At 40.0% G+C, this 23274-nt stretch overlaps 1 protein-coding gene and 1 non-coding gene across 2 annotated transcripts in view; one reads left to right on the top strand and one right to left on the bottom strand.

Annotated features, from left to right (window-relative positions):
- RNF212B (ring finger protein 212B) overlaps positions 1-23274 on the bottom strand; it is a 35571-nt gene that overhangs the window by 7143 nt on the left and 5154 nt on the right. The window contains exons 3-11 of the mRNA XM_031001873.3: positions 23032-23084; positions 21951-22025; positions 7661-7776; positions 6385-6445; positions 5642-5670; positions 3609-3655; positions 3350-3392; positions 2083-2143; positions 1645-1693 (exon numbers count right to left, since the gene is read on the bottom strand). Coding sequence (XP_030857733.3) covers positions 1645-1693; positions 2083-2143; positions 3350-3392; positions 3609-3655; positions 5642-5670; positions 6385-6445; positions 7661-7776; positions 21951-22025; positions 23032-23084 — 534 coding nt within the window. The remainder of the gene's footprint in view (positions 1-1644; positions 1694-2082; positions 2144-3349; positions 3393-3608; positions 3656-5641; positions 5671-6384; positions 6446-7660; positions 7777-21950; positions 22026-23031; positions 23085-23274) is intronic.
- On the top strand, positions 6763-6869 carry LOC115930635 (U6 spliceosomal RNA). Its single transcript, XR_004067257.1, has one exon. It is a non-coding gene; the product is annotated as a U6 spliceosomal RNA (small nuclear RNA).

Here is a 23274-nt window from a genome sequence, read left to right on the forward strand (position 1 = left end):
ATTGATAAACAACCAATGGGTCCAAAAAACAAAAATCACAAGGGACATTAGAAAATACTTTGGAATGGGATCAGGCATGGTGGCTCACACCTGTAATCCCAGCACTTTGGGAGGCTGAGGCGGGCAGATCACCTGAGGTAAGAAGTTGGAGACCAGCCTGGCCAACATGGTGAAACCCCGTCTCTACTAAAAATACAAAAATTTGCCAAGCATGGTGGCGTGTGCCTGTAGTCCCAGCTACTTGGGAGGCTGAACCTGGGAGGCGGAGGTGGCGGTGAGCTGAGATGGCGCCACTGCACTCCAGTCTGGGCAACAGAGTGAGACCCCATCTCAAAAAAAAAAAAAAATGAACAAACAACCTTTGGAATGAATGAAAACAAAACACAGCACGCCAAATGTTATAGGATGCAGTAAAAGCAGTGCTACAGTGAAATTTATGACTGGAAACATCAAGAGTAAAAAAGATCTCAAATCAATAATCGAACCTTCCACCTTAGGAAACTAGAAAAAGAACTAAATCCAAAATAATGAGAAGGAAGGAAATGAAACAGATAATAGAAAAAATAATACAGACTCTCAACAAAATGAATTCTTTGAAATGATTGACAAAGAAATAAAGAGGAAAAGACTCAAATTACTAAAATTAAGAATGAAAAAGAGAACACTGTTGTTACCAACCTGACAGAAATAAATTGGCTAGAACATCTATGTTTTTCAAAGGAGTGGGAGATTTCAAATGTGGGAGATTTAGAGGGAGACTATTTGGAGAATTAAAAAAAGAGATTTGGGAATTTCAAATTCTTTCTTGTGAAAGTCTTCTCTGATAGGTATTCTCTAGGTACTGGCTAATGCCCTTGAAAATGGTAACCACAGTAATAATTTTAAGGGGCTTTAGGTAAGAAATTAAGTAAGCAGACCCAAAATATTCCTTCACTGGAATATTTTTATGTGTAAAACACAGCAAAGAAGCCAGATACCCTTCAGGCCAACAATCCGCATCCTGTGAACCTTCTTTTTACACTTAGCTTGTAATGCCATCTTGTGGCAATTAAAAAAATCCAAGTCAATTTTACTGAAAAGTTATGTTAACCTCCAGAGGTTTTCAATGACTTTCTATCACTCAAATCTTTATTTTCCCCTTATTAGTTGGAAAACAAAAATATCATTATTTGAAAAACTTGTAGGCCGGGCACAGTGGCTCACGCCTGTAATCCCAACACTTTGGGAGGCCGAAGAAGGTGGATCACCTGAGGTCAGGAGTTCGAGATCAGCCTGGGCAACACGATGAAACCCCGTCTCTACTAAAAATACAGAATTAGACAGGCGTGGTGGCACATGCCTGTAATCCCAGCTACTCGGGAGGCTGAGGCAGAAGAATCGCTTGAACATGGGAGGCGGAGGATGTGGTGAGCCAAGATCATGCCATTGCACTCCAGCCTGGGCAACAAGAGTAAATCTCCATCTCACCAAAAAAACAAAACAAAACAAAACAAAAAAACCTTGTAATATATGTATGGATACATGGAATCACTGTCAGGAAAAAGAACAAGTGAAATGGCATTATATTATGCATAGAAAACCAGAAATCCGCAGATCTTCGCATAGAGTAAGTTGATTTCTGACACCTTTTTCTCCCCACCTCACCATTATAAGAGTCTCTGGGAGTTCTCCTTCCCTGCAGACCTCTGCCTCCCTGATAGACAAATAATAAGCATCAATTAATAAATATATCTCAGTTATCTGGCTTCCCTATTCCCTATTTATCTATAGCTACACATTCAAGCATATATTGTTCTACTACAGTGGGCATACTAGTCAAAGAAAGATCCATACTTTACTCCTTCCAAAATGAACACCATGGACACTGTTGATTCAGTCCTTAAACACTTTCACTATTTCCACCCCTATTTATTCTCTGTCAGTTTCTAATATCAGGTCTCCATTGCCAAAAGAAAATAGGGTCCAGTATGACATCAGATAATTTATGCCAAAACCAGTATAAATTTAAGTTCTTGATAAACCTTTGCTTTCATTTAGCATTAGAAACTTCAGTATGGAAAGATAAGGTGAACAATTACTTACTTGTCCCAAGCTACCAAAGCCAGCCTCTCTATAAGGAATAGATTCCGCTGAGGAGGACCGACTGTATAAGATGAAACAAAAAGAAAAAAAAGGCAAAAAACCTAGTTTTACTTTTTATTGTTGTTGTTTTTTTGTTTTTGTTTTTTTCAGACAGAGTCTCACTCTGTTGCCCAGGCTAGAGCACAATGGCACAAGCTCAGCTCACTGCAGCCTCCGCATCCTGGGTTCAAGTGATTCTCATGCCTCAGCCTCCCAAGTAGCTAGGACTACAGGCGTGCACCACCATGCCCAGCTAAGTTTTGTATTTTTAGTAGAGACAGGATTTCACCATGTTGGCCACACTGGTCTCGAACTTCTGACCTCAAATGATCCACTCGCCTCGGCCTCCCAAAGTGCTGGGATTACAGGCATAAGCTACTGTACCCAGCCTCAGAAAACCTAGCTTTATATGTTGTTAGCACACAGAACACTCGTTGTTTTGGGGGGAAGGGGCATATGTCACTAATAGAAAGTCTCCAAAGCTGGATTGATGTGAGGAAAACACCTTTCCCTTCTAGTTTTGAGAGACTTCCTCTTGGCTCCCAAGAGGAGAGATTCCCTGACTTTGACACACATGGCCACCTTGGCACAAAAGCCTTGTGGTATGAAAAAACAAATTCATTTTTATGTCCTCTTCTCCTTTTCCATCTTTCAGCATAAACTTAACTCCCTTAAGCCGAGACATCTGTTGGGACCTGACCCCCAGTCATTGGTTACCAGTGTGTCAGGCAATCTGGACTTTCCAGTGATGCCACTGAGATGGCACCTGTCAAAAGAGCAGTGGTTCCATTTCTAGATTGTGGATCTTCAGATAAATTCTGCCATTTTCATTTCATTCCCTGAAAGTCAGGGTTGGCTTGTGAAAAGTTGTTAAACAACATGCTAAATGTGAAATGTCAACCCTCACTCTAAACTTTCCCTGCTCAGAGCATGAGATGAAGACTTCATTGGGTTTTATAGTGGCTTTCTGATTTTTGGTAATCCATTGAAGAAGAGAGTTTGAGAGTTGTTGTATACTGTTAATGATTGTCTGCCCATGTCCTGCCTGAATGGACAGTATCTTTAATAAAGCTGGATACAGTTTGGCTTAGGGAAAAAAAAAAAAAACCCTAGTTTTAAACTTCTACATAGACCTAAAATTTCATCAGTCCCAATCTGAGCTACAACTAGATATTTCTTTTATCTTCCAACTTTTGCCAACAGTTTTAATGTTGCTGTGTAGGTTTACCTGACCACTTGACTGCTATGCTGGAAACTGGGTCGTGGGGTAACTGAAAGAGAATAAAGTACAGAATAAAAAGTTGCCATCAATGGTGCGCCTGCCTTGCCTGGCCAATTTGTTGTGCATGGTTATCTGGTTATATAATGTTTTCATATTACACATAAAGTTAGGAAGATCACATTATTGTCTCTGAGAGGAAACCATCTTCTACATAAGGAAAGGATATTCATCTCACACAGATATTTAGGGGAAAAATGTTCTCCACCTGACTGTGATGGGGAAGTAATGCCCACTGGTCGAGGTGTGATTGACCTGCAAGGGAAAAAAAAAGAGGCGGCTCTAATCTCTCTAGGCAGAGGTCAAGTGCCACTTTAGAGGATCAATCAGATCACTGTTTATAGAATAATAGCTTTCTCTCTGAGCACAAACTGCTTACTCTCATGTATTATAGGTAGCATCCTAAAATATGGAAGCAAAGTTTCCATATAAAACCCATTGCTCTCCAACTCCCTAAGTGGAGCTTTCTCCACCTCTGTGTTGCCTATAATAGAAGTTTTAAAGTACATCTTTCTTCTCTCCTCAGTGCCTTACCAAGTACTCACAACCATACATCTGTCCATCCATTCATACATCCCTCCATCCTCTCATCCACCTTAAGAAACTAGAAAAATAACTAAACCCAAAGTAACCAGAAAGAAGGATGCCATCCAACAAGCATATATTTGGGTCTATATTTCCTAGATCCTGAGATTACAAAGATAACTGGAATAACTGAGAGGCTTACAGGCTAGTGGGAGAGATGAAAAAAAAAATCAGAGCAGTGTTTAAGTGTTGTAATGGGCTTATCAGAAGTATAGAAGGACAAAAGAACATTAGACTGTAACTTCTATGAATGTAGGGGCAGTGTCTTTTTAATCCATAATGCAGGACTGATATTAAAAAAAATATGTGTGTGTGTGTGTATATATATATATATAGTTTTGTTTTGTTTTTTGTTTTTGTGTTTGTTTGTTTGTTTGTTTTGAGATGGAGTCCCACTCTGTCACCCAGGCTGGAGTGCAGTGGGGCGATCTCGGCTCACCACTGCCAGCTCTGCCTCCTGGGTTCCCGCCATTCTCCTGCCTCAGCCTCCTGAGCAGCTGGGACTACAGGTGTCCTCCACCACGCCCGGCTAATTTTGTTTTTGTATTTTTAGTAGAGATGGGGTTTCACCATGTTAGCCAGAACGGTCTCAATCTCCTGACCCCATGATCCGCCCACCTTGGCCTCCCAAAGTGCTGTGATTACGGGTGTGAGCCACCACACCCAGCCGATACTAAAAATATATTTAAGAGTTGATAGAGCATAGATATCACTAATTAGAAAGGACTGGTGGTATATATCCAGCCTGTAACATGGTACCTGATAAACAGTAGGCACTTAATATTGAATGAATGAACAGACCGTCTAACTCCACCTAATGCAGTCTTCACAGAGGAAATGACTGAGTTCAATTTTGAAGGATGAGTAGTGTAAAAAGTAAGGTAGAGGTTCCTCTTTAAAGACTTTCCTCTTCATCTAATTAGGAATAAATAGTAACTTCTCTTAAAAGCAAAATTTATTTAAAGACCTGTACTAATATTCTTAAATATCTGCTAGCCGTAATAAAGAAATCAATGTACTTTATGTTCTTAGCTCCCACAATTTAGCCTAAATATTTGCCCTGGCATGCTTATATTGGTCCAAACAAGCATTAGGTTACAGTCTGTTCCTCTTCCTTATTTGAAGGTGTTTTTACCCTTCTCAGCTTCCACAAGTTACTTCCTCCTTCCTTTGTTCTCCTCTACCTTTGCCCCTTTTCATAAGTTCTAAGTTGCTAGCCAATTGGAACAAATACAGAATATGAGGTCCCGTTCCAGCCAATGGAAACCGGACACAGCAGTAAGGTAGACGCGTCAGGTTTTGAACAACCCTGTCTCCTTTGTTCAGTGTACTCTCGTGGCAAAACTGCCGGCGAGTGTACCCTTTCTGCAGGAAGTAAAAATTACCTTGCTGAGTAAATTAAATTTATGTTCAAATGCTAGTTCTTTATGGCACCAGGGAACAAGCATTTCAAACACTAGGATTTCATAAGATGATAATCCAGGGTGAGCATTACAATTAAGATTTTACTTCGGCACTTTCAGTAACTCTTTCTCGGAGAAGTGAAAGCTAAATTCATTAACCGTTTTCTCTCTCTCAGAGTTCACACAGCCAGGAGTCAAGAAAGAACAGGAATTTTCAGGGGGTTGGGCTAGTATGGGAGCTGATAAAACTGACCTGCTTCCTTGGTACCAACTTGGAGATTCCTATAGGTGAAAAAACCAGGAGTAAAGAAAGCTGCAACTGAGGATCCTAATCAACAGATCTTCAGTCTTACTTGCGAGATAACTAAGCTCAGTGCCCCTTAGTCATGGTTGCTAAGATTCCCAGTAGGAGGAAAAGTAGCAGCAGTATTTCCTTAGGATATTATTAGCTTTGAGGGGATAAAATTTTAGTTCTTCATAAGAGTGCATACGGAATCCCATAGACTAACATATGTGGGGAAATACGGAGTCTCTGGTGAGAGAAAGGAAAATGACACACTACAATGTGCTAGAATAATTACAGGAGTAGGATCAATAGGAAAATTATATAAATACACAGAACATTCTTAGGAAGAAAAACTATTCAGGAAGTAGAGTGTGATGCAAAGGAAGGGTCCTGAGGTATCTTCGAGTTTCTTGAAGAGAAATGTTTAAGTTGCAACAGCTGTCTCTTCTATAAGAGAGCTTTCCAACTGGTAGGTCATGACTCACTGATGTTCAGGAATGGGTTACAAGTGTGCGACATATTGATCCTTTCAGTCCCCCAAGGTCTGCTGAGACCTCATCTATTTACTATAGTGTGCTTATTATACAAATATCAATTTCTGTGTGTGCCATGATGAGAAAAAGATTAGGAAACACTATTCTATACAGTCAGCTAGATAGATGAGAAAAGTAAGAGAGAAAATAATAATAAGGAAAATCTATTTCATTCACCTTTAGAATGGCTAGAAATTTCTTCAGTTCTCCATTCTCCTTCCTTAAGACTGACAATTCTCTAGGCAAAAGATGGAAACAATCAGCTCCAGCAAATCAGGGATTAAAAACCTGATTTTTTATTATTATAACTATTAACATCTAGTTAATACTTACTGAGAAATGCTTGCAGCTATACAAGCTATTTCTATCAGGGATTTGATGATTCAAGGAGACTAATGGCAGGGTTTTGATAATGAGAACAATTAGGTGGACAAAATAAGCAATTACTTGGTATGATTTCAGGGGAATTTGCAAAGAATTCCATTTCCTCTCTCCACCCACACACACACCCCTGGCCTGCTGATGTCTAAAAATTTTTATCAAGGACTCCATCTTGTGATTGCTTTGGCAGCACATACACTAAAATTGGAACAATACAGAGGAGATTAACATAGCCCCCAAAGAAAGTTAACATGTAAATGCTTGAAGCATTCCATAAAAAAAAAAAAAAAAAAAAACTTTAAAAGAAGAAAAAAAAGGATTCCAGACCAGCCTGGGCAATATGTAGAGACTCCTCTCTACAAAAAAAAAAAAAAAAATACAAAAATTAGCCAGGCATGGTGGTGTGCACTTGTAGTCCCAGCTACTTGGGAGGCTGAGGTGGGAGGATTGCTTGAGCCCAGGAGATTGAGGCTACAATGAGTGTTCTCAGTGTGAATCAGCTATATCTGATTTCCCAAGGAAGCAGAGGTTTTTTTGTTTTTGTTTTTGAGACAGTGTCTCACTTTTTCACCCACGCTGGAGTGTAGTGGTGTGATCATAGCTCACTGTAACTCAGACTCCTAGGTTCAAACGATCCTCTGGCCTCAGCCTCCCAAGTAGCTGGGGCTACAGGTGTGAACCACCATGTCTGGCTAATTTTTGTTTAAAATTTTTTTTTTTTTTAGAAACAGAGTCTTGCTATGTTGCCCAGGCTGATCTTCTCCTGGCCTCAAGTGATCCTCTGCTGCGGTCACCCAAAGTGCTGGGATTACAGGTGTGAGCCACTGCACCTGGCCTGGGAAGCAGTTTTTGATACCGGGAAATAGAAGAGGAAAACTATAAAGTCAGGAGGGCCTCTGGAGGGAAGAAAGAGAAAAAATGGAGATTCAGGGGATCAAAAATTCTGCACCCGATTTTCCCAAACAAACAAATACATATGGAGCAATTTCCAGGCTTTGCAAACACAATAAGGACTGTCACTTCTTAGAAAAAAAAAAAAAAAAGCTCTCTTAGGACTTGATTTGTTACTTACTTGTCCTGGCTCACCAGTGCTTGCTGTGCCTCCTGCATGGCTGTTTCTAACTTTGTAATTCTATGCTTATAAAAGGCGATGAGGAGATCTGTTTGTTTCTTCTGGAAACTCCACACCTACTAGGGAAAAACAAGCCTTTGACATACTCTCCCATAACTCCTTTCCCTTCACTTCTGGCAAGAAAGGGAAGCCATCAAATCACACTTTATTATACTGCTCATTTTCTTCTAGAACATCTGGCCTAATTCACAACTTCCCAGAACTAGAGAGCTCAGCACTCATTTCCAGGACACTAGCCTTCTACTGTCTTTTTTTTTTTTTTTTTTTTTTTTTTTTTGAGACAGAGTTTCGCTATTGTTGCCCAGGCTAGAGTGCAATAGTGCGATCTCGGCTCACCGTAACCTCTGCCTCCTGGGTTCAAGCTATTCTCCTGCCTCAGCCTCCTGAATAGCTGGGTTTACAGGCATGTGCTACCACGCCCAGCTAATTTTGTATTTTTAGTAGAGATGAGGTTTCTACATGTTGGTCAGGCTAGTCTTGAACTCCCGACCTCAGGTGATCTGCCCACCTCAGCCTCCCAAAGTGTTGGGATTATAGGCGTGAGCCACTGCACCCGGCCCCTTCTACTATCTTAATGAGAATATTCTACCATAGTAGAATGACCCTTTAAATATATAATTTTTCATCCCGTGCAAGAAGAGAGATTTTTTTTAAACTGTTTTTCAAGCTTAGAATTGGTTCTAACTTGTCAACTATTAGTTTGGATCAGCCTCCACATTCATAGCTATTACACAGCCTTGGTGACCAATTTATTTTCCCTAAAGACACCTACACAGAGTCACCTGCAGGCTGCTTATGCTTCTATAGGAAAGGGTGGGGAGGCACAGAAGGAGATTACCTAGGCTTGAATTTTTTTTCTGGGCATGCACACGTAATTTTTTCTTTTGCGTCACTTTACCATTTGCTATACTAATGTGTCTATCATGGGATTGCTGAATCGGATCAAAAGTTAATATTTAGAAAGTGTTTTAGCTTTGTCAGGCTCTACTTTTGAGTACACAGCAGTATTTACGTCTCATCTGCTTCCTCCCTGTTCAGACTATAAACCCTCTTTTGTCTAGGGTCCTTTCCTAGATCTTGGTACTCTTCTCATAAACTTTTTGTTCTCACTTAATTTTCAAATTGCTCTTGCCACCTTACTAAGGAATTGTACTTAAGAGTTTCCTTTCTACTTGAAAGTAAACTAAACTAGTTTTAGATAGATAAGAATTTACTCTAGTCTATTTTTTTAAACCCTCATTTTTAATAAAACTAAAATGTTTATTTTAGCTGTGAAAAGAAAATGTTTATTTTAAGCCAGGCATGGTGATCATGCCTATAATCTCAGAGACTCAGGAAGCCAAGGCTGAGGCAGGAGGATTGCTTGAGGCCAGGAATTTGAGACCAGCCTAAGCAACATAGCAAGACCCTGTCTCTATGAAAAATAATTTTGATTTATTTTATTTTATTTTTTATTTTTTTGAGACTGAGTCTCGCTCTGTCACCCAGGCTGGAGTGCAATGGCACGATCTCAGCTCACTGCAACCTCCGCCACCCACGTTCAAGCGATTCTCCTGCCTCAGCCTCCTGAGTAGCTGGGATTACAGGCACCCGCTACCACGCCTGGCTAATATTTGTATTTTTAATAGAGACAGGGTTTCACCATGTTGGTCAGACTGGTCTCGAACTCCTGACCTCGTGATCCACCTGCCTCAGCCTCCCAAAGTGCTGGGATTACAGATGTGAGCCACTGTGCCCGGCCAAAAAATAATTTAAAAAATTTAGCCAGGCGTGATGATACATTCCTGTAATCTCAACTACTTGAAAGGCTGAAGTGGGTGGATTGCTTGAACCCAGGAGTTTGAGGCTGCAGGGACCCATGATCGTGCCTCTGCACTGCAGTCTGGGCAACAGAGCAAGAGCCCAACTTAAAAAAATTATTTTAGAAAATTGGAATAGTGGAGGCCAGGCGTGGTGGCTCATGCTTGTAATCCTAGCACTTTGGGAGACCAAGGTGGGCAGATCACTTGAGGTCAGGAGTTCGAGACCAGCCTGGCCAATATGGCGAAACCTGTCTCTATTAAAAATGCAAAAATTAGCCGGGCATGGTGGCATGCACCTGTAATTCCAGCTAATGGAGAGGCTGAGGCAGGAGAATCACTTGAACCCAGAAGGTGGAGGTTGCGGTGAGCCAAGACTGCACCACCGCACTCCAGCCTGAGCAACAGAGTGAGACTCCATCCCAAAAAAAAAAAAAAATTAAACCGTGGAGAAGCAGAATAAAAGTCACTCTGAATCCTGGGAATTACCTAAAATGGCAGGGGGTAGGGGTGAGGAGCAACAGAGATAAAGCTATATAATAGACAGCCAAATCACAATGTTAGTATCCCAAATATCCTAATCCTACCCTTGGGGTTAGTGGGATTAGTCAGAAGTAAAATTATGTCAAAATCAGGCTAGCATCAAGAAAAGCCAAATCCTACCCTAGATTAGTTAGCCCTCCCTTTGACATTACCAAGGGTCGTAAGTGCATAAACAGACCCCACTGTGGAACTCCAGGGAGCCAGACTGGACTATGGGAGGGTCTTTTGCCAGGCCTAAGCAGACCTACTTTGTCCACTTGTCCCAAAAAACTGATCATTCCAAGAAGAAGAAAGGCCAGTCCAGAAAACAACCAGCAAGGAGTATTAAAGAAGAAGTGATTTTGCCTGATGCCAGGTACAAATGTTTAGCCTATATCAAACACATTCACCGAAGAAGATTCTAAAATCTAACTCAGTAATGTACCTCAGTACAGTACTTTAAAAAATTACCAATAGTTAGCAATCTTTCAAATCCCTCAGCCTCATGAAGAGGTTGTTCTCTTTCGTTTTTCCAAAGAAGATTAACTTTTGTTTGCTCGCTTGCTTTTTTAAAAATTAAAAAAATGTTTTTAGAAATGATATCTTGCTATATTGCCCAGACTGGTCTTGAACTCCTGGTCTCAAACAATCCTCCTGCCTTGGCCTCCCAATAACTTACTTTTTCTTAAAGGTGTGATTATTTTGTTAATACAGTAACACAGAGCTGATAGTAATAAAAGTAGTTCTATTGATGATAACACTTAACATTGTCTGGATAATGAAGTGTTAAATATTGTTTGTTTTATTGGAACATTGATACCAACATTTTATTGGTATGAAACTATCTACTTCTATACCCTGATTCCTTCCTTTATCTCCATACTAGGACCAGGTAAGGATATCATGGTCTTCATGCTCTGGATTCCTACCATGTTACTATTGATAACATGTCAAAATACAAAATTACAACAAATTTAGTTTAAAGATATTAACTGGCTTTGATCTGCAGTTCTAGACTTGAGGAACACATTATTCTAAAAAACACAATGAGTGTTCTGATTAACTGAGAAGACAAGTTGCCTTTTTAGGCAGAAAAGGGCTGAAGAAAGCAGAAACAGAGAACAAAAAGTGCATAGGTTGGTTCAAAGTTACTTTCCTTGTAAAGGTTAAAGCAGAGGGGACTTCTTTATTATGCCAGCTAAAATTGGCCTGTTTGGAGATTTAGCTATTACCTCTCTCTCTCCTGATTTCTTGGAAGTTCAGATGAACTGTCAGCATGAGTAATTCCATTTTGGTTTGGTCTGTTGGACCTAGTACAGAAACTCAATCCAAACCAACAGCCTTGTATAAACTTTATTTTATATATGAAACATAATTTTTATTTTATATGCTTGAGAGAGCATATTAAAACTTCAGTTCTGAATTAGGTCCAACAAAAGGTTGGAAAGAGTAAAGGAGAAATAACTGAAAAATACTGAGAGAGGCACAGTAATGGAAGCAAAGGGGGAGCTTAGTAGGTTTACTATGATAAGACAAGACGTTTTGGTCCAATGTGGGTTATTGTAAACAAAACATTCTTGTTTGTTTATAAAACTAGGCCAGGTGCAGTGGCTCATGCCTGTAATCTTGGCACTTTGGGAAGCCAAGGTGGGCAGATATCTTGAACTCAGGAGTTTGAGAACAGCCTGGGCAATGTGGAAAAATGCTATCTCTACCAAAAGCACACACATACAAAAAAGTAATATATGCTTTGGAAATGAATATTAGTTTGATTATCATTTTTGTACTAAAGAATGACCTTCCCAGTTCTTATTTTTATTTATTTTTATTTTGATAGAGATGGGGTCCTGCTATGTTGCCCAAGCTGGTCTCAAATTTCTGGCCTCATGTCATCCTTCAAGTGCTGGGATTATAGGAGTGAGCCACCATGCCCAGTTTTAGTTCTTTTTTTTTTTTTTTTGAGATAAAGAGTATTGCTGTGTCACCCAGGCTGGAGTGCAGGGGTTTGTTCACAGTTCACTGCAGGCTCAACCTCCTGGACTCAAGTGATCCTCCCACTTCAGCCTCCCGAGTAGCTGGGACAACAGGTGCATGCCACCATACCCCTCTAATTTTTTAATTTTTTTTTTCTTAAGAGAAAGGGTCTCACTATGTTGCCCAGGCTGATCTCAAACTCCTGGGATCTAGCAGTTCTCCCACTTCGGCCTCCCAAAGTGTTGGGATTACAGGAATGAGCCACTGTGCCTAGCCTTAGTTCTTATTTTTAAATGTCAGCATTTGTATTTAGTTGAAGATTTATTTTTGCATGCAATTTAATTTTTGAACATCTGTAAATAAGTCACTAAGTTTTAGAAATTCACTTTAAAGATATTGGTAAATTCACGATCTCTCTTTGACATTCAAAACCTATTAGTTTGCCTTATCTATCTTTTGTGAAACTCCCTCATTCCATAATATCTACAAGCAAGTCTTAGTATTTTTGAACTACATATCTGGATAATCATTTGCTTGATAAAAGGACATTTCTCTTTAGAAGTACTCCAACTAAAAAAATGAGAAAAGATGACAGAATTGGAATTTTACAACTTCTAATGAATTAAGGATCTCTGCAAAGTTCATCAATGGCTACCCTTATACAAAATAAGAGACATAGACCATTAGGTACCTCTTGGTGGAATACAACACTGGAATAAAGTGGTCTTGCCTCACCTTTCCCCGCCCCCAAACCAATGATGGTGATAAACCCTAAACTTACCTATCAATTTACAATAAATAGAAGACAGAGGAACATATGAAATGACTCCATAGGTACAATAAACAAAATCCACACTGTGAACAACTCTATAGACAAAAGACCATTTTCTTCAATAATAACTTAAAAAGAAACAAGAGAAAACTTATAGTGTAAAAGAAACTTAAGAGACATAATAACCAACTGAAATATATACCTTTATTGAAACTCAATTCAAAATGTGGGAACATTTTAAAACTGAGACAACTGGAGAAATGTGAATGGGGACTGATTATTTGATAATATTATGGAATTGTTATTTTAGCATGATGTGGTTATATTTAAGAAAAAATTCCTATCTTTTAGAGATACACACTGAAATGTTTACAGATAGAAATGATGTAATATTTGGTTTTGGCTTTAAAATAATCTGGGTGGGGGTGGCAAGAGGTATAGATGGAGGAAAATTGGCCATTCACTGATAATTGTTGAAGTGGAGTGATGGATGCATGAAAATAAACCGTCCTCATAGGGTTTAACAAGAATTACATGCTTGGCTCTGGACAGAAATATAGTTATAATTAAGCATTAATCAGGCTACTTTGGCCCACTTCCTTTTAGCTGCGAAAGTCACATCACACTAGATGCTGACCATTTGCATCCTCATTGTTCTCATAAATAGAATATGACATTAGAATCATAAGGCTTTTGCTTAAAAGTTGCTTAAGATAGTTTTCAGATCCTGAATTCCAGTGGAACAGTGAGTCTAAAGACCCCCACAGAGGAACTGAATCAGCATGAGAATGCAATTTCTTCATCCCCCCTTCTCATGACTTCAACCTGCATTCCTTAACCAATCAATGATCCCCGCACCTTGGCTTACTACCTGTCCAACCCTTTAAAAACCTCTAGCCTCAAACTCCTCCTGGAGGCAAATTTGAGGTTTCCTATCTCCTTGTTCAGCTGTCTTATGATTAAACCCCTTTCTCTGCTGCAACCCAGTGTCTTGGTGTACTAATTTGCCATGCACTGGGCAATGAACCTGATATGGTTCAGAAATTAATTATATTATACATATCATTATATTCTTTTAAACATTTGAAATTACATGTGATAAAATCATAATAAACTTTTTTTTAACGGGCTGATTTTGAGGGGGATCTTTTGAACAGGGTGTGGTGTAAGAAATATATATATGGTCTTTGCCCCTGGTTCCTCACAGAGTTACTAAAACCCTTGGCATTTCCTGAGTGATAGGAGCATCTTTTGTTATTCATAACAAGCCCCTTTCAACCATACCTGAATTTGTGCTAATGAGGTGACTCTTGGTGGGTCCTAGGTAGCATCAAAATGGGGACTTGTTGCCAGAGGAACCAAACACTGTTTAGAGGGTTGGGGTCCCAACCTTTCTTCCCACCCCCCCCCTCCAACCCCTAACAATCAGAGAGGGAAAAGGGGCTAGAGATTGAGTTCAATCGCCAATGACAAATTCTTTAATCAATCATGCCTATGTAGTGGAACCTTCATAACAACTCCTGAACAAGGGGGTTCAGAGAGTTACCAAGTTGGTGAACACTTGGAGGTGCTGGGAGGGTAGTGCATCTGGAGAGGGTATGGAAGCTCTGCACCCCTCCTCACATACTTTGCATCTTTTCCATTTGGCTATTTCCATGATATATGGTTTTCTTTCTTTTTTTTTTTTTGAGACAGAGTCTCGCTCTGTTGCCAGACTGGAGTGTGGTGGCACAATCTTGGCTCACTGCAACCTCCACCTCCCAGGTTCAAGTGATTCTCCTGCTTCAGCCTCCAGAGTAGCTGGGATTATAGGCGCCCGCCACCACACCCATCTACTTTTGGTATTTTTAGTAGAGGCAGGGTTTCACCATGTTGGCCAGGCTGCTCTCGAACTCCCGACCTCAGGTGATCTGCCCGCCTCAGCCTCCCAAAGTGCTGGGATTACCGGCGTGAGCCACTGCACCTGGCCCCCATGTTGTATCTTTTATAATAAACTGGTAATAATAAATAAAGTACTTTTCTGAGTTCTGTGAGTCATTCCAGCAAATTATTGAAGCTTGTGGGAGCAGGAGGAAGTTCATGGGAATCCTCAAGTTTGTTGTTGGCCAGTCTGAAGTATTTTAGCCTGGGTACCCCATTTGTGGCTGGTGTCCAGAGTCGGGGCAGTCTTGTGAGGCTGAGCCCTAAACATGTGAATTGTGATACTAAAACTCTAGGAATTAGTGTTAGAATTGAATTGAATTGAATTGAATTGAATTGAATTGAATTGAATTGAATTGAACTGAATTGAATTGAATTGAATTGAATTGTTGCATACCTAGTTGGTGTCAGAGAACTGGTTGGTATCAGAAAACATCTCACACAGGGGCAGAAAATATATAGTGCAAATATTATTCATCTTTTCATTTAGCAAACCTTTACTGAACACTTTACGTCAGGCATAAGAACTGGAAATGCTAAGATGAATAGTATCGGTTCTTGTCTTTTAGTAGTGTCAAAGGAAAATATGTTGGACCCCCCAAATCACTAAGCTAAAGGGAAAAGCCAAGCTGGGAAATGCTCAGGGCAAACCTGCCTTTCATTCTATTCAAAGTCACCCTTCTGCTCACTGAGATACATGCATATCTGATTGCCTCCTTTGGAGAGGCTAATCAGAAACTCAAAAGAAGGCAACCATTGGTTTCTTATCTACCTATGACCTAGAAGCCCCTTCCCACTTTGAGCTGTCCCACCTTTTCCCATCGAACCAATGTTCATCATACATATGTTGATTGATGTCTCATGTCTCCCTAAAATGTATAAAACCAAACTGTACTCTGACCACCTTGGGCACATGTCGTCTGAACCTTCTGAGGCACATGTCCTCAATCTTGGCAAAATAAACTTTCTAAATTAACTGAGACTTGTCTCAGATTTTCCAGGTTTACAGTAGCTTATCACAGTCTAGTAGAAGAGACATTCTGACACATGAACTAATAAGTAAAACACTAGGTTATACGCAGAACACAAGTACGTACAAGATATAGAGATAATGATTAAGAGGTAACTATTAATTCAGTCTTTTTTTTTTTTGAGACAGAGTCTCGCTCTGTCACCCAGGCTGGAGTGCAGTGGCGCAATCTAGGCTCACTGCAACCTCTGCCTCCCAGGTTCAAGCAATTCTCATGCCTCAGCCTCCCAAGCAGCTGGGATTACAGGCACGCGCCACCATGACACCTGGCTAATTTTTTGTATTTTTAGTAGAGACAGGGTTTTACCATATTGACCAGGCTGATCTTGAACCCCTGACCTCAAGTGATCCACCCCCTCAGCCTCCAAAAGTGCTGGGATTACAGGCGTGAGCCACCACGGCTGGCCTAACTTAGTTTTTAAAGTGTAGAAATCAGGCATTTCAGGTATAAAGGTATGAAAGTATATGGTCTGTAAAAGAACTGCAAAGAACTAAATCTGCCTAATAGATTAGGTAGTAAATAACCTTACGTAATAACTTGTGTTTGTACATGAGAGGTGAGATGGTAGTTGTGACTGAAATTGGAGAGGTTAGGAGGAACCAGAACGTTAAGGTAACTATGTATCACTCTGAGCAGTCTGAAACTTAAGTGATAGGAAGCCACCAAAGGATTTTGAAAAGGCAGTTACTTGTTCAGATTTGTAATTGAAATAGATTATCGTGACAGTTCAGAGGGAACAGATTTGAGCAAAAAAGAACCCTAAAAATGCTTTCTTAGCAAAAGCAATTGGAGAATTGTTAGTAAGATGTCTGAAGTACCCACTCTGAATGAGAGCCACAGCAGCCCACCAGGCAGAGGGTTATGTTTTGGGTCGCACAGTTTGTATGATCAAAGGAATACTACCTCACACTGGCCTAAGGTTCCTCAATCCCCTGCTCAGTAGTGATGAAGAATTCAACTACACTGTTTCAGAAGTCTTAAATACTGAAAGCTTTTCCTTTTTAGGTAAAATAATATCAAACTAAATACAACTTTTCTTCAAAAGCACCATTGAGTGTCTCTTTTTAATTTTTTATTTTTACACAAGCTGGAGTATGGTGGTGCAATCATGGCTCACTGCAGCCTCAACCTCTTGGGATCAAGCGATTCTCCCACCTCAGCCTCCTGAGTAGCTGGGACTACAGGTGTGTGCCACCATGCCCAACTAATTTTTAAATTTTTTTGTAGCGATGGGGTTTCACTATGTTGCCCAAGCTAGTCTCAAACCCCTGGCCTCAAGCAATCCTCCCACCTTGGCCTCCAAAGTGGTATGAACCACTGCGCCTGGCCCACTGAGTACCTCAGTTGTTCAAATTCTTAATTCAGCTGAGGGATGGAGAAGCTCTGGTCTATTGATGAGATCAAATCTTGACCTGATTTTATTCCAACAGTATATGTAGCAATTATGTATGTATATATTAGTAAAAACATATGACTTCAAAAATCTTTTAAAAACCATAAAATAGACCAAGGGTCAGCAAACAACTGACCATAACCAGCTGTCTGTTTTTGTAAATAAGTTTTATTGGAACATAATTACACATATTTGCTTACATGCTGTCTATGGCTGCTTATATGCTGTCTATGGCTGCTTCCATGCTACAACAGCAGAGTTGGGTAGCAGCATCGGAAATTGTATGGCCTGCAAAGCTTAAAATATTTACTGGCCTGCTGTGGTCTGAATATTTGTGCCCCACAAAAATTCATTTGTTGACACTCAACTCCCAATGCAATAGTATTAACAGATGGAGGCTTTAGGAGGTGATTATGTCATGAAGGCTTTGCTCTTGTGAATGGGATTAGTGTCCTTATAAAAAGAGGCTTTGGGGCCGGGCGCGGTGGCTCATGCCCGTAATCTCAGCACTTTGGGAGGCTGAGGTGGCGGATCGCGAGGTCAGGAATTCGAGACTAGCCTGACCAACACGGTGAAACCCCATCTCTATTAAAAATACAAAAATTAGCCAGGTGTGGTGGCGCATGCCCGTAATCCCAGCTACTCAGGAGGTGGAGGCAGGATAATTGCTTGAATCAGGGAGGCGGAGACTGCAGTGAGCCGAGATCGTGCCACTGCACTCCAGCCTGGGCGACAGAGCAAGACTCTGTCTCAAAAAAAAAAAAAAAAAAAAAAAAAGAGGCTTGGGGTTGGGCGCGGTGGCTTATGCCTGTAATTGCAGCACTTTGGGAGGCTGAGGCGGGCGGATTGCGTGAGCCCAGGGGTTCGAGACCTGGGCAACATGGTAAAACCCTGTATCTATTAAAAAAAAAAAAATACAAAAATTAGCCAGGTGTGGTGACATGTGCTTGTAGTCCCAGCTACCTGGGAGGGTGAGGTGAGAGGATCGCCTGAGCTCAAGAGGGCAAGGCTGCAGGGAGCCATGATTGTACCACTGGTCACGACCACACCACTGCACTCCAGCCTTTGTGACAGAGTGAGACCCTGTCTCAAAAAAATAAATAAAAAGAGGCTTGAAGGAGCCTGTTTGCCACTTTTGCCATGTGAGGATGCAGCAAGAAGGCATTATCTTGGAAGCAAAGAGTAAGCCCTCACCAGACACTGAATCTGTTGGTGCCTTGATGTTGAACTTCCCAGCCTCCAGAACTGTGAAAATTAAATTTCTGTTATTTAGAAATTGCCCAGTCTAAGGTATTTTATTATAGCAGCCCAGACAGACTAAAAGAGCTGCTAAGGATGTAAAATGGTACAGCCACTTGGGAAAACAGTCTGGCAGTTCCTAAAAAAGTTAAATATAGAGTTACTATTTGACCCAGAAATTCCACTCATAGGTATATACCCAACAGGAATAAAAATATATGTCCATGTAAAAACTTGTACATAAATGTTCCATAGCAATATTACTTATAGTAGCCCCAAAGTAGGAACAACCCAAATGTCTATTGACTAATGAATGGGTAAGTAAAATGTATATCCATTTATATAATAGATTATTATTTGGCCATAAAATGGAATGAAATACTAATAAAGTCCTAATAGAGATGCTACAACATGGATGAAACTTGAGAGCATTATACTTAGTGAATGCAGCAAGTCACAAAAGACCATACATTATATGATTCCATATTTATGAAATGTCCTGAACAGGAAAAACCATAGCAACAGAAAGTAAATTAGTGATCACCTGGGGATGGGGAGGGTAGGAAGGGTTTGGGAAGTGCCTGCCAATAAGTACAGAGCTTCTTTCTGGGGTGATGAAAATGTTTGAAAATTAGGCAGTAGTGTTTGCACAATTCTGTGGATGTATTAAAAACCACTGAATTGCATACTTTAAAAGGGTAAATTTTATGGTATGTAAATTACATCTCAATAAAGCTGTTATTAAAAAAGAAGGTGATTGCATGAAAACTAGTGGACCTAAAAAAAAAGTAGATGGGGTGTTTATACTTCCCTTTGAAAACAATTTTTTTTTTTTTTTTGAGATGGAGTTTTGCTCATGTTGCCCAGGCTGGAGTGCAATGGTGCGATCTTGGCTCACCGCAATCTCCACCTCCCAGGTTCAAGTGATTCTCCTGCCTCAGCCTCCCGAGTAGCTGGGATTAAAGGCACGTGCCACCACACCTGGCTAATTTTTTATTTTTAGTAGAGACGGGGTTTCTCCATGTTGGTCAGGCTGGTCTTGAACCCCCGACCTCAGGTGATCCGCCCACCGTGGCCTCCAAAAGTGCTGGGATTACAGGCATGAGCCACCACACCCGGCCAACAATTTTTTAAAATACAAACTTCTTTTCACTTATATGATCTTCAACTATTTTTAAGTGGGTTTGTGATCACTCATAACCTTTCATGACTTTTCCACATTATTCTTTAAACTAATAAAGTACAGTTTTCAGATTGGGCATGGTGGCTCACACTTGTAATCCTGGCACTTTGGTAGGGCAAGGTGGGAGGACTGCTTGAGGCCAGGAATTTGAGAACAGCCTGGGCAATATAGCAAGACTGTCTCTGTTTTTTTATTGTTTTTTTTTAAAAGTACTTTACAGTTTTTAAAATATTTCCATAAACATTGTCTCATTGGATCTTTACAAGAAGTAGGATAAATATTATTATTTCATATTACATGTGAGGAAGTATGACTGGTTCAAAGAAATAAAGCTATAAGTTAGCAGGCCGAGTTGGTCATTAGATTTCTACATCAACAGTTTTCCCAGTATTATCACTTTACTGTATTTCATATACATTAAAGGAAAACTTCAATAGGGAAGATTATTTCATTAATTCTTTCAAAAATTATTTATTGAATCCTTCTATGCTCCTGGTACTATGTTAGGAGCTGATATATAAGATGAGTAAGACTGAAATTGCCCTGCCCCCGGGAGAATCGCTTGAACCCTGGAAGCAGAGGTTGCAGTGAGCTGAGATCTTGCCACTGCACTCCAGCCTGGGTGACAGACAAAAGCAAAACTCCATCTCAAAAAAAAAAAAAGAAAAGAAAACTTACAGACTTACAGATCTATATGAGGTTCTCCAATCCCTCAGAAAGATTATCTTGAGGTGAGTAAAGAATTCAAAACAGTCAGCTTGATCAACTATTAGCACAAAGTACAGCAGAAAAATGGCCTTAAGTCATTGTGGAGATTGGAGAACGTAAAAACATAAATAGATATTTAGAACAACATTCCATTCATTCATTCAATGACAACGTCTTGAGTGTCCACTACTTATTAAGGACTATTAAAAGAGAACAATAAGCAAAACCAACCAAATCTGTTTTCATGGAGCTTATATTCCAGTGCAGGATTCAGACAACAAATATATAACATAATGTTAGAGAAAAGAACTACAATAAAAAAAAAGCATGGTAAGGAGTAGAAAATGTTGGGGCTACTATTTGAAATATGAGAGTCACTAAAGGACTGACTGAAGAAGAATGTTTTGAGCAGAAGCCTGAATGAAACAATCTAGGTATTGGATCAGTTACTCAGCTTCACAAATTAGGAAAACACATTTTCAGACTTTGCTGACTTCACCAAATCGGCCCTTCACTAAAGTGATGATTAACTGACCCTTTCCATTTCTTTTATCTTGATTACTTGACCATGTGTAATTGGTCTCATGATCAGGCAGGTTAGGATTCAGACTACATATGATTTCTCTACTGATCATTAACTATGCCTAGGTTTATTTATTAACTAAAGGTCTGCTCTTTCTCTTGTTCCTATGACCTTGTTTACATTTCTCCTTGAGTTTCAGCTGGATTTTAATATACTTATAATGTTAAATGTAGTGTATGTCAAATATGATGGCTCAACCAAGCAGCTAAAGACAGCAAGCAGCAAGCCTTAATTCCCCTTACTCTATCTCTAGAGTGAGGATTGAGAGGCAGGACACTGAAGAAAAATTAAATCTTCAACCAGAAAATGGCTAAGGATCATCTTGAGGTTTAGAAAAGGGGTATTTTCAAAAGAATAAGAAGTAAGAGTATAGAAAGGGAACAGTGATAAAAACCTCAAGAAATATGCCAAGATAGGAATTCCATGAGGCTATAGAATAATCTAAGAGAAATGGGGAGTAGAAAGAAAAAAACCAAAATTTTTACAACTTGGGAACTCTCTCAAATGGTTGTCCTGCCTTCTCTCTACCTTCTTCTACATTCCTGTTGCTCCTGATCAAGTCAATTGTATGCCAACATATGACACATCAAGAAAAGATATTTCCTAAAATTCAAGCAACCAGTTATGAACACTAAATGAAGAGGTAAGTATTACTGAAAAGGTTATTGAAAAGTGAGAATGGGAAACAAGAAATACTCTCGTAAACTTAGTGCTATAAACTATTGGTTGCGAGTTAAACCATCAAACCTATTGTTTGCAGAGCCAGGCCTATATACTCAAAGCAATTTTTAGAAGGTGCATCTATCTGCTGAGAAAAATGATAAAGCTCCCTAAAACAACCTTTAGTCATAGAAATTAATTAATACAACTAGGAAATACAAGGCAAGATGTTAGCTACTTAGTGACTTTTACAGCCTATCACAGATTCTGGGTCAATAAAAAGTTAACTGATTGAAATTTGTATCATCAAGGAAGAAAGCAAAGAAAGCAGTCAATTTCCCTCCACTGTGTACAAATGCAGTTTAAAGAAAACCTTTGATAAAGGAATAAGATGCAATTAGAATTTGCCTGGAGAATCAGATTTTCTTCACTTTTGTTTCTCGTACCTGAGAGATGTGACTAAAATACTGCAAAGCTGTCTCCACAGGACTTTTGAAAAACATCTTCTCCTGAGGCTTCAGCTACGAAGAGAGCAATACGCACTGTGAGAATATCCACAATTGAATAAAATAAAATACTGACTAACATGACAAAAGATGTACCACCTTTTCTAATGTACCTGGCATTATCTCCACTGTGTGTAAAAGGGAGATCACCACTCTTCTAGATGTACATTATATGTCCAATTCTCCTTACCTTGTGCTTCTGTAATAGTGGTCACAAATAATGCTTCCATCTGTTGTTTATACTCTTTTTTTTTTCTTTGAGACAGAGTTTTGCTGTTGTCACCTAGGCTGGAGTGCAGTGGTGTGATCTAGGCTCATTGCAACCCTCGCCTTTTGGGTTCAAGTGATTCTTCTGCCTCAGCCTCCTGAGTAGCTGGGATTACAGGTGCCCACCAACACACCCAGCTAATTTTTGTATTTTTAGTAGAGACGGGGGTTTCATCATGTTGGCCAGGCTGGTCTCGAACTCCTGACCTCATGTGATCCACCCACATCAGCCTCCCAAAGTGCTGGGATTACAGGTGTGAGCCTCCTCAGCTGGCCTGTTATTTATACTCTTTTTACAAACTTCTATCTGCAAGTTTGTTTCTTTGCTTGCTTGCTTGCTTGCTTGCTTTTTTTTTTTTTTTTTTTTTGAGACAGAGTCTTACTCTGAGCCCAAGCTGGAGTGCAGTGGCACGAGCTCAGCTCACTGCAGCTTCCACCTCCTGGGCTCAAGTAATTCTCGTGCCTCAGCCTCCCAAGTTGCTGGGACTACAGGCCCGCACCACCACACCTGGCTAATTTTTTATATTTTAGTAGAGACAGGGTTTCACTATGTTGCCCAGGGTGGTCTCAAATTCCTGAGCTCAGGCGATCCACCCGCCTTGACCTCCAAAAGTGCTGGGATTACAGGCCTGAGCCACCATGCCTGGTCTTCTTTTCTTTCTTTTTGAAACAATTCATCATCTGTACTTTGTATATACTTCCTACAGGCCAGGAATGGGATGAGACAGTTTGTGGCAGGAGGAGAAAAACTTACATTATCAGAAAGAGCCAGATGCTTGCAGGCAGTTCCACAAACAGCACATTTTTCTGGGAGGAAAAGGGAAAAAAATATTTGGCTCTCATGAACATGAGGTAAGATTTAAAGACTTAAAGTACATGGCAACAATCTAGTATGCTAGCAAGAGAAGAAAAAAAGGGTTCTTACTGAATTTATAATATCATTGTGTTATAAAAGGACATCAACTTAAGCTCTGTTCTCTAAACAAGTGTTTCCAAA

This window comes from Gorilla gorilla, chromosome 15, assembly GCF_029281585.2.
Source record: "Gorilla gorilla gorilla isolate KB3781 chromosome 15, NHGRI_mGorGor1-v2.1_pri, whole genome shotgun sequence".
In the NCBI taxonomy this organism is placed as follows: domain Eukaryota; kingdom Metazoa; phylum Chordata; class Mammalia; order Primates; family Hominidae; genus Gorilla; species Gorilla gorilla.